General features: G+C 49.1%; 1 protein-coding gene across 4 annotated transcripts in view; it reads right to left on the bottom strand.

Moving 5' to 3' along the window:
- The window catches only part of aatkb (apoptosis-associated tyrosine kinase b), a 33019-nt gene that overhangs the window by 9296 nt on the left and 11223 nt on the right, over positions 1-12500 (bottom strand). For 2 of the 4 annotated variants that reach the window (XM_035612101.2, XM_047327744.1), the window contains exons 2-5: positions 9535-9668; positions 4396-4537; positions 361-440; positions 1-3 (exon numbers count right to left, since the gene is read on the bottom strand). The exon at positions 1-3 is cut by the window's left edge and continues 116 nt beyond it. In XM_035612101.2, the coding sequence (XP_035467994.1) occupies positions 1-3; positions 361-440; positions 4396-4537; positions 9535-9668 (359 nt within the window). Of the gene's footprint in view, positions 4-360; positions 441-1037; positions 1261-4395; positions 4538-6346; positions 6667-9534; positions 9669-12500 lie in introns of those variants that run through there. The other 2 variants (XM_047327745.1, XM_047327746.1) reach the window with 2 other exon arrangements.

Genomic DNA, 12500 nt, shown 5'->3' with positions numbered 1-12500 from the left:
AACCTTGAAAACACACACAGGTGGAGGCGAACACGCACACAGGGAGGTTCACACGCCGACCGAGCGTGGACGGGAGTTACACAAAGACGCACAGAGGGAGGAGAAGCGAAGAGGACGCAGAGCAGACAAACGTGCCGAGCAGAGGCAACACCAGGACGGACGTGAATTCATGAGTGCACAGAATGAAGAGGAGGAGAAACAGAGGGAAGAAGAAGAAGAAGAAGAAGAAGAAGAGAGAGTGATGTAAGATGCATGTTATCTGCTGGTAGGAGCAGCAGTGGAGGATTATTACTGTACGTTAAACATTTGACCAGCGTCGCCGCGGGCGACAGCAGGTGTAGTAGGGAAGAGGCGGCTTACCTTCCCGAACCAGCCATCGCCGATCTCCTTCAGGTAGAGCAGACTGTGGCGGCTGAGCTCGGAGGATTTCAGGAGTTGGACTGGAGGAGGAGGAGAGAAGAGGAGTTTCACTGATGGATAAACATCCGCCAGCAACAACGTAGGCAACATGAACATAAAACATTACAGCTGGATAATGTTACAGAAAGGTGTATTTGTCCCTCCGCTGCACGACGCCTTTCCATTCGTTTTCCATATGATGTGAAACTCTGGTTACAACATTTTTTCAATTTTGAAGTTGTATTATCACAATATTTTAATGTTCACTCTGATTCTTATGCTCAGCTGAGAGACATTTTCATACCAGGCACAGACAGGGAGGATAATCTTTATCATGTACTGCACAGTTTAAGACAAAAACCACCACAACACTCATGACGTGAATAATAAAAAAAGACACATTGTACAGTGTCATGTAAAATGTAAATAGCAAAAAGAAATTCCCTTCCAGTGATGAGACTTTGTTCATTTCCAATATTATGTCGGGTGTAAAGGAAGTTACATCAAACATAGAGGCACCACAACAAAAACACGATACAGCATGACCTCATGGAAGAGAATCATAAATACCTCCGTAATAATAATTCATATTATTTATCGGCCTCTATAACTCATGGCAGTAACCCGAGACAACGCACCACATCCAGGTTTCTAAGTGGCTGCGGTGCAGAGTCCGTCCCCTGTCCGACCGCTCGGCGCCGACCCCACTCTGGGGGTGGGACACGTGGTCCATGGTCCAGAACAAACTGTACAGGTCCCGATCGGAGCCTCCTCTGGCACCGCTCCGTCCGACTGTCCCGCGGCTCCCCGGTGCATCTCTGACGGCGTCTCCCGGGGTCTGTGCCGCTCCACCAGACTCACCGGACCGTCCTGTGACGGCACCACACCCCACCCCCTCCCTCTGTCGGTGTCCCACCCATCACCATCCATCCCTTTCTTTCTTCCTTCCTTTCTTTCTGCATCTCCCATGGTGACACTCAGATTGTGGGTGCAGGAGCGGACAGGCAGATCTTTGTGGTGCTGCCTTCCCCCTCCAGGCTGCTGCACAGTCCAGTCACTGTGTTGAGGCCATATTGGACGCCCCCCCCCCCCCCTCCACCACCACTGGTCATTCCTCACACCTACTCACGCTCTCTCCATCCCCCCAGTGTAGAATAGCCACCATTGTCCGGCTGCTCGGGGGCAGCCCGGCACCAGTTGGGACCAGTTAGCGCTCACACACTGGGGCTTATTCTCCACCGGCTCCTTGACATGAGGATGACCTGGGGGATTGTTGACCACAGAGCGGCGGCGTGCGACGCGTCCCACCTGCGCCGTCGTGTCGACCTCCAGTATTCATCACGCCGGTGGAACAATGAGGGGGAGACGATGAGATTCAAAATCTCAAATTAGTTTCTTCTGCCAAGTTTCTGAACGTGAAATAAGATCTGTTCAAATGTTTTCCTCTCTTGACACTTTCACGTGGCCCTGCTTTCAAACCTCATTTGTTTCACTCACTGTGACAACGTGAAAAGGCCCCGACTGCCCTGCTCCCTTCTCAGATCTCCTCACAGACAATATACTACTAACTCAATCTCGTCTGACAGTTCAGCGTCTGGCCTCGTCTCTAAGCCGCGTTGCTGCCGCTGAGCGTCTCTCAGAAGAAGAATGCGTCTCACTCATAATCGCTACAGTGGCCAGGAAGTCTTTAGCGAGATGCGCGGCAGCAGGAATCACTCGGGAGCCCAAATGGAATTCCCATTATCCCTTTCTTCGCTCCGGCGAATCCGCGGGCCGCTCCTCTGCCGAGGTGCCGTCCTCGGACGATCGTTGGAATTCACTTATGACGTCTGCTGCGTTGTTTTCGTGCAGCTCACTTAGAGGTCGATGTCTGCAGGTTATTCTGGAGCTTTTAAGTGTTTGTTGGAAGGACACGTATCTCTGCTCTAAAGTGGAAGGAAATTCCATCATGTGTTTGTGTTTGTGTACATTAAGACGTAAGAGCTGGACTTTGTTTTGCTCTCGTCGTGTGTGTGTGTGTGTGTGTGTGTGTGTGTGTGTGTGTGTGTGTGTGTGTGTGTGCGAGCTCCATCAGAGAACAGCTGCATCGGGGTGGATCCTGGTGGGGACCGGGGGCCCATGGACGGAGCCAAGCACTCGGGGAACTCCGCCCGTCCACAGAGGCCCCCTCCACGGCCCCGGGGCTCATGACGGAGGAGGACGGGAACGTTGGCTGCAGAGGAACCACACGTCCTGTGCAGCACTTCGTCTCCACACATCTGCCTCATCTCTGAGGAATGATTGGAAATCTGAAAACTTGCTCATCAGTCATAACTACTGTTCCTACGTATTACCTTTCTCTGCCTCTCCATCCAGATGTGAACGATAAGCGGGTCTATGAGCAGTCCAGTGACGGACCGATTCACAGTTTCTCACTGAAAAACAAGAACTTGATTTCCCCCTGATGATGTCAGTGGGTGCGGCTCTTCCTCCTCCAGGTGCAGTAATTCATCCCGACCTCTGCACCGCTCCTCTAATGGTTTCTATTATTCACAGATGACAGCGCGCTCATGTTGCCTCGGCACTATCGCAGACAATAGGGAGAATTCTTTTTACTTCAAGTGGGTTGTTTTATTGAAGACGTGCAGAAGAGTTTGAGGGTTTTTTTAACAAGCTGAGCTTTTCAAGTTATCTGCCTCTGAAAATGCTCCCACCAGGAAACAGCAGCATTTATTGTTTCTTTTTCATATTAAACTTGACATCGATAGTGAAATTTCCATTAACCTTCCTCGAGTGTGAAGAGAGACTTTATCTCAAAGCTTCGGCAAATACAAGCAAACCGATCCACACAGGAGAAACAAGGGTGTGTTTCCTCAGCACCACGATAAGAGCAGGATTCTCCAAGTGTTTAAGAAAGGTGCTTCGATGTTTCCTGTCCTATCTCCTTTGGCAGAGGACACTGGAGCTTCCAACGTGAGGGGAAAGGAGAAACAGACCCACAATATTATTTAAGGAACGTTAACGATTAAATCTGAAGTAGAAGAAGAAGAAGAAGAGTATGAATATGAACGTCCATCTTCAGAAATTCGTAGTTTCACCACGGCAGACACACGTCGACAACATCCACCGCCACACGAGGACGTATTTCAGTGAACGTGGAGTCGGATTGTCTGAGCGGCGTTTTCCGCCGAGGTGGAGGAAGAGTAGAGAGGAAAGGACGACGAGGACGGACGATCTGAATCCACCGAACTCTGATCTGCTTTGTCCTTTACGTCGTGGAACGTATCAAACAGTTGACAGTTGAGTGGAGTGCGTTGGGCGTGATCCATGAATCCAGGGTCAAGTTCATCAGGCAGCATCGGCCCATCAACAACAAGGCCCTTTGTCGCTGCGCGGCAGAGAGACGGAGACAGAAAGAGAGTTTCTTTCTGTCTCCGTCTCTCGCATGCCTGACATACCAGCGAGCAGCAGTGTGGGCCGGCCGCTCGGACGCTATTACGCAACAGGCAGATGTCTGTGGGAGAGAGTGAGGAGTTAAAGAGCACTGGGTTCACTCTGTGGGGACGCGCAGTGAGGGATTGTGGGATAGGAGGACGCCCCCAGCTGCTCCGGGGCCAGCGCCAGGGGCGGCGCTCGCTCTCCGGGGACCAACTTTCCACGAAAGACAAAGTTGCGCGGCCCCTTTCCTCGCTGTGCTCACAATCACTGATCAGACGTGACGTCACGATTGTTATATTTCATCCCTTTTGACTCCGAAGGGGGGAAACGTGTGAATCTGTTTCAAACGTAGTTATGACAATTCAAAGATTTAGTGGGTGAGAAGACCAAGTCTGACCCGTTGAACACTTCTCGTCTATGAAACTCCCGACGCCATGTTTTTCGTGAGTGCACCAGTGGAAATATGGCAAAATGTTTCAGTCATTTTTTAACACTTTTGTCATAGGGCTGTTGCTCACTACGGCACCTGATTGTGTCTACAGCAGGCGATGATCCATCTGGTTGCGGCCGTGGACTCACCTGAGCGAGCCGGTTGCTTGGCGACGGGCAGCGACACCTCGGTGAGGGGCAGGATGTAGACGTCCGGGCTGCCCTGGGAGGCCGGCGAGGCCACGGTGGACATGTCTGCGTGGTACTCCTCCCCGTCCACATTCTTGAATTCCTGGAGCACAAGAGGCATGACGAGGTCAACGGTCACCGGGAGAAACAGGTTGCTTCCGTTAGAGCGACCGGCAGTTTGGTACTTGGAACAAACTGAACACATGGAAACATGAACACACAATCTACAAGAACGTGCAAAAATGTATTCAAAAGTGAATTAAATTCACCCTTTTCATTCATATCTGTTTGTTGATTTCCTCTCTATTTATGTTTTCTTGCAATCAATACAGTTTTTTTATATTTTCTCTTTATTTGACGGATCCCCAAACTATTCTGCCGTTACACAATTTTGCAGCGAAGGATAAAAAATAACTGGGATATCGAACGTCCAAAATCAAACAACATTAATCTGTAGATGTAAAACAGCTTCCTCTCAGTGACTCTGTAAAAAAATCAAGTGTTTCATGATGGGAACATTGCAACACTCCTTGAAAAGCTGAAAAGTCTGAAAAGATTTATTCGTAACTGCTCTGGGACACTTCTGTTCAGAAGTGATCGGTCGCTCGCGGCTTCAGACAAACATTCACTTCATGCGTCTTCCAAAATAAATAAACCAATCACTGTTGGTCTGAGGGAAGAATGAATCTGTCCCAGCATCAGAGGACGAGGAGGACGAGGACGAGGACGAGGGGGGGGGGGGGCTGCGTCCACAGACCGGATGTCAGAATAAAAGGTCTCTTATAGTTTGGGGCTGGAGGAGCAGCAGGGTCGCAATGCTGGAAAAATGTGACCCACACACCCACACACACACACACACGTACACACGTACACACACACACACACACACGTACACACACACACGTACACACACACACGTACACACACACACGTACACACACACACACACACACACGTACACACACACACGTACACACACACACGTACACACACACACACACACACACACACACACACGTACACACACACACGTACACACACACACGTACACACACACACACACACGTACACACACACACGTACACACACACACGTACACACACACACGTACACACACACACACACACACGTACACACACACACGTACACACACACACGTACACACACACACACATACACACACACTTACACACACACACACACACCCACACACACACACACATACACACACGTAAACACACACACACACTAACACACACACACTAACACACATGTAGACACACACGCACACTAACACACAAACACCTCCTCCATCTCTCACTTCCTCCTGTTCCCCAAGAATGAATGCACGCTCGCTGCACGCACCCTCCCACAGCCGCACATCAGGATCTTCACACGGCCCTGCTCGCCCTCCCATTCAACATGTGGTTTCACTCACCACACACACACACACACACACACACGCAGCCACACACATAACAGAAAAATGATCTGTCACTTCCACCCTGCAGTCGGAGCGTATCCAAACTGGTCTTGCATCTTTTTTTTTCAAAGCGTCTTCGTCGAACCCTTTCCAATGAAATGAGCAAAAGGGAGAAACAGTCTGCTGGAACTCGAGATGACGACTTCATATTACGATATTTACGATGATATAAAGAAGAAATAAAAAAGTTGTGTCTTTGACAAGTTATAACAAGAGAACGTTTGGCTTTTTGAATTAACTGTATTTTGCGTCTTTTTCCCCATTCTCTTCAAGACGTAAAAACAAAACAGAAACTGTCATTCGTCATGTTTGTACATTAACATAATGTATAAATTAAAACATTTGCGTTGTCCTTTTAATCTCATTTCCATGTTAACAGTACAATAAGACAGTGAAGTGTCTCGTCCCTCTGTGTCCCTGCAGGCTTACCTCTGCTCAGAGTCCGTAGGCGAGGATGTCAACTCACACACACACACACACACACACACAAGCAGAAGCAGCCCCCCCCCCCCCAGTGGTGTGACGGGTGCCATGCAGCAGGAGGTTGGTGGTGCCAGGGAGAGCGGCGGCAGAACACGGCTTCATCGCTCTGCTGCAGAGAGAGTGTCATTGTCCAGAGGGGAGGAAGAGGAGGAAGAGGAGGAAGAGGAGCTTTGACCACTGACCCTCCCTGCATGGGACTGCTGCGGATGGAGGGATGGAGGGGGAGAAAATGAAAAGGAGGGAGGGGGGAAGGGGGGATGGAGGGGGTGGAAGGAGGAGCACAAGCTCCGAACCGGTGGCCGCCTCGCGAGGAAGAGGAGGGAAACTGAGCCCCGGCAAAATATGTGAGGGAGAAAAAAAGATGAGGGGGGAGGAAGAGGAAGAGGGGGTGGGGGGCTTCACATACTATACATGTGACATCACTCTCTCTCTCTCTCTCTCTCCAGAACATCTGCGGGGCCGCCCTATGAGAAAACACACACACACACACACACAAACACACAAACACACACACACACACACACACACACACACACACACAAACACACACACACACACACACACACACACACACACACAGACCAACACCTACTTTCTAACACTGTACTTGTGAGGACCTCCTCTCCGCTGGCTGCTTCGTCCTCCCTGACCTCTGACCTCTACCTGACCCAAGTTTCATCCCTTTAATTTAAACCATTAGTCTCTTTACAGTCTCGTCAACTTTTAAAATCTTGATGAAGGGTTTTAACAACGTGATTAAAGGTTTATTTCAGTCCACATGTCCCTGAATCTGGATCATGTTTCTGTTTGAATTCATTTAGAACATCGAACGTGGCCTGTAGATAATTCTTCAAAGAATAATCAAAATATCAAACTGTAGGTATGTTATTTCTTTAAAGGAATAGTCGGGGAACAGTTTGTTAAATACATTCCGAGTGTTGGATGAAGGAGACTGATGGCGGTCGCATGTAAACACGGAGCTACAGTCAGAAGATATTAGTTAATTCATCTGAAAGTCTGGAAACGAGAGGAAATGTTCAGTCCAGTGTTGAAGCTCATCGCGTCACGTGTTTCATCTTGTTTGTTTAATCTAAATGAAAAATGAAACTGTTTTACATCTGCTCATTCGTGGGAATATTCTAATGGTCCGGGTGCAAGAAGCATCAGTCTTCTCGTCCACTGTATCTCCTGCCGAGGAAGAGAATAATCACATTTCCCAAAAAACTACTCTTTTCAGAAAACAAAAACTGATATTGACTGAAAAGAAAATGTAATACGGGATGAGAGCAGGTCCATTAACAGTCTCATCTGAGACGTACAGAAAGTGAGAACCACCGGAGGAAGTTCCTCATCTTTCTGCACAGATCTCTCTGTCGCCCCCCCCCCCCCCCCCCCCCCCCCTCTAAATCCCCTCTTCCTGCTCTGGGAGAAGCTGAGTCTGATTCCGGATGAGGCCCCGAGGCCGGATGCACTGGGGGCTCATGGGTATGACCTTCCTCACGCCCTCTCCCTTCCCCCTCCCTCCTCCTCCCACCACCGGACACACCCCGACAGGTCCGACCTGGGTGGTCCGTCCCATCATACGTACAGTATATACTGTATATAAATATATATTCTACAGATTACACAATTTCTTGGATGCAGCCAAACAAGCAGACGCTCACGACGCATATGAATAAACACAGTCTGTCTCTCAGGAGAGAACAGGATGTTATGTAACACGGCGACAGACGAAGAAGACACATTAACGACGGAGGAGGAGGAGGAGAAGAAGAAGAAGAATCCCTGAGGTGAACTCCTCCAGTCATTATTTTAAACAATCTTAATCCCGATGTTCTCTTCAGTGGCATCAACTGTTTCTACTATTCCCTCCGAGGCCAGTGATTATGATAATTGCTTATACATAATGCTGAAACATAAGTTCCTCATTTGGGGGAATAAATCATTTTTTCTTTTGGCAGTTTCAAGTGTTGGTGCAGGAATATGACTCACAGAGACGACATTCAGAGGAAGAAGAGAGTCTAAGGTTATAATATATTATATAATATATAGTATATAATATAATCCTATGATCATTTTTTTGTTATATTAGAATTAGCAGAGCTCAGTGTTAACTACAAGATGAAAAGGATATTGACTTAATGATTTACAGCAAAGAAAAGGTTTAAATCTTCACATTCGTGAAGCTCAACCTAAAAAATATAATGTCATTAATATTTCATCTTCCGTGAGGAGCGTTCTATTCTTATTGATCGCAAGAGCATTCAGGACGAGTCCAGACTCACTTGTGCCGGACGCGTAGTTTTACAGAGTTGTTCTTTCCTTAAGTGTTCTGGGGCGTGACGGGCAATGAACCAATCAGAGAGCCAGCTGAGCCAGCGCAGGGCGCGGAGAGAAGAGCATGAGGATTTCACCTCAGTCGGAAGTGAACAACCGTCAGAACCCTGAAACAGAACCTGACGTGACCTGTCGACCACGAGGTCACAATCCTGCTGCGCGTGACAATGTGGTGATGCAGCGAGGGACGTGCGAACGGGGACGGGGAGGTGTGACGGCTGCTGACGGGATACTTTAACAAAACTTCTTTCTTTTATTTTTCCCATCGTATTTTCATATGATGGAAATACATTGGGCATGTTGGTTGAACACACTCAGCATGAGACTTGGGGTGAAAGATATTATACACATGAATATTATCATCCTCCGTGAGGTGATGAGTTTAAAGTTGTGGCTGACGCCACACACACACACACACACACACACACACACACTCACACACACACACACACACTCACACACACAGGCCTTCAACTCTCACAGTCACACACACACACACTCACATTCAGTCCACGCATTCCTTCAGTACACACACACACACACACACTCTTCCTTGTTCCCTCGTCCTATTTTTCTCCAGCGCCGTGACCCATTTCCACTGCTGCCTCAGAAGTGGGACGTACATCGGCGCCGCGCCGCGCGGCCCTGACGAGCCTCAGGCCTCCGGCACCTTTGTGTGCGACTCTGCTTCACTTCCCGTCAACATCTCCTCAGCACAGACGGAGGGAAACCGTCCGTGACGTGAACATGGCGGTCGTCTGAGAGTGTGTCCGTGGTGTCTCCTGAACGTCGCTCACCTTGAAGCCGATCTTGCCCTTCTTGCAGCAGAGGCAGGCCAGCATGAGGAAGACGAGGGTGAAGAGGCCGGCGAAGGAGACGAGCACCACGGCCAGGGACGACGACCAGGACAGCTCGCTCAGCGGCGCGCCATCTGCAAGACACGGAGTTACAGGAGTTACACACACACACACACACACACACAAGATCACAGCCAAGGCCACGAGATCATGTGTCATCATCATCAGGGAGCGATTAAGACTGCATCAATAATCGTAAACGTACATTTCGAATGCAATATACAGCACAGCTCATAATCTGAGCCTCTTCTCGGGAGGCTTTATAATTTCCCTAGGAGACATTCAGGTTTTGATTTATGGCCGGGGTGTCCTGTTTGTTTGCTCTGAGACATTATCACGTGGTCAGATTCCTCCGGTACACGAGTGAAGCACGTCACACCTCGTGTACATGTGGGGATTCATATCAGCGTCGCTCCGTCCAGAGAGAGGAAACAACTCATCTGCTTCCTTATCCAATGTTCTCTCATTTGCACACGAGGACATGAAGGAATCGACCCACTTTAGATTTGACAGTTGCTGCAAAACGATACAGTCGCTGGTTTAAGTAGAATCTAATAATGATACAATGTTCATTCAGTGTATTTACAATATTTGTACAGTCTAGTTAGTGATGTGGATGTCAGTGATGATGAGTTGTTTTCTCTCTCCCTCATTTTTTATATCAGAGAACCTCATAAATAATATCTTGTGGAGCAGTGGGTGATTTATTTATTTATTTCCTCTCTCATCATCTGCGACGGCTTCCGAAAATGTAACCCGGTTACCATGGAAACACGCTGGACGGAGGGCGCGCGGGACTGCCTCCAGCTGTAACACACACACACCGACTCCTGCCAATAACAGTAGCTACACACACACACACACATACACACACACACACAAACAAACACACACACACACACACACACACACACAAACACACACACACACACACACAAACAAATACACAAACAAACACATACACACACACACACACACACAGGAACCAGAAACACACAGTGAGCGTAATTCTTTCTAGCTTCAAAATAGTATGTTTTATCTTTGGTAGAACGGACGAGACCAGCGGTGCATTTTTTTTAAAACTGAAGCGAGGACTTGGATTCTGCTGAGGGTGGGATCGATACCTAAAGACATAACACACACCCACACCCTGTCTGCATCACACACACACACACACACACACACAGACACACACCCACACCCTGTCTGCATCACACACACACACACACACACACACACACCCTGTCTGCATCACACACACACACACACACAGACACACACACACACACACACGGAGCAGAAGCAGAGAGAGAGTGATTTCAGTTCGTGCTGATCCTCTCTCAGTGAGTATCAGAGTGAACACTGGTGCAGGCTGACGTGCAGAATGTAGGAAGAGGAGAGCGTATTCAAAACCCTACAGTGAAATGCAGGACTTGACTTGAAATAGAGTCAGAGTCCATGGACATTATTATTATTACACTGACAAAGTCAGAGCCCCAAACTTTAAGTTGGGGCTCGTGTTTCACGCGAGGCGGTCGGGAGATTGTCACGACCTCGGATGTAACTCAGCAGATAACACGACTCTCCTCGTGGTTGTGTTTCCGTTCGCCGCGTCTGATCAATATCATCGGCTGCTCATCTCAATGAAGTGTGGAGGTCTCAGCCTCTCGTGAGCCGCAATGAGCCTGGATTTCAAAAGGGCCGATGTGTTGTGCTAAAGGTCGTGAAGTCCCCGGAGAGTCACGCCCAAGATAAAGACGCTGGAACTCCACACGCTGCTGCTGCTGCTGCAGTTTCCTCCTCGTGCTTCCTGATGCGACAGCAGCTCCGGTGCAGCGCCCGGCGCTCGGCTGCTCAGAGGGCGGCAGCCATTTTTAGCCCCCCGACCGAGGCAGAGAGAGCCGAAGCGCATCCCGATGACTAAATGATGAACAGGGAGCGAGGGCGAGAGGAGGAGGGATCTGAGGAGGAAGAAAAAGAAGAGGCTGTTTCCCCCCGCGGGAGAATCTCCTCGTGCACTCGGATCACAGGAACTCGTGGAGCAGCAGCTCCAAGTGGACGTGACGACCTCACGTGTTCGTTCTGTCTGCTGCGAAAATACCTCAGGATCTGTGGACACGTTGAAAGCACCAGCCGGCCTCCAGCTCTCTGATCTATTTCAACATTTTATAGCAAATGACACTCGATTGCAAGTCAAGTGAGAAGATTGACGAGCCAAAATCTGGAGCTGGAGCCAGCAGGCGATTATGAGCTGGTCGCCTGGCAACCACGAGGTGATGACACACAACTTCCAGCAGGTTATTGCACCTGACCAACACATAGCTGCAAGAGCATCATCATGCAACTGCCCATGAAAATATTACAACTAATGATGAATAACACAAAACACTAGAGCTGCGACAGAAACATAATCTCGGGGTTTGGGAAACACGCTGGACTCTTCAGGGACTTGTCACTGACCTCGCCACAGCTAATGACCTCGGTCACGTTTCAGCTCTGACGCTCACAGACAGACACAGACAGACACAGACAGACACAGACAGACACAGACAGACACTGACAGACACTGACAGACACAGACAGACACAGACAGACACAGACAGACACTGACAGACACTGACAGACACAGACAGACACAGACAGACACTGACAGACACTGACAGACACTGACAGACACAGACAGACACAGACAGACACAGACAGACACTGACAGACACTGACAGACACTGACAGACACAGACAGACACAGACAGACACTGACGGACACTGACGGACACTGACGGACACTGACGGACACAGACAGACACTGACGGACACTGACAGACACAGACAGACACTGACAGACACAGACAGACACTGACAGACACTGACAGACTCTGACAGACACAGACAGACACTGACAGACA

The sequence above is a fragment of the Scophthalmus maximus genome, chromosome 16 (genome assembly GCF_022379125.1).
Source record: "Scophthalmus maximus strain ysfricsl-2021 chromosome 16, ASM2237912v1, whole genome shotgun sequence".
Taxonomy (NCBI): domain Eukaryota; kingdom Metazoa; phylum Chordata; class Actinopteri; order Pleuronectiformes; family Scophthalmidae; genus Scophthalmus; species Scophthalmus maximus.
Note: the sequence above shows the minus strand (reverse complement) of the source record. Positions and strands in the feature narration are given on the sequence as shown.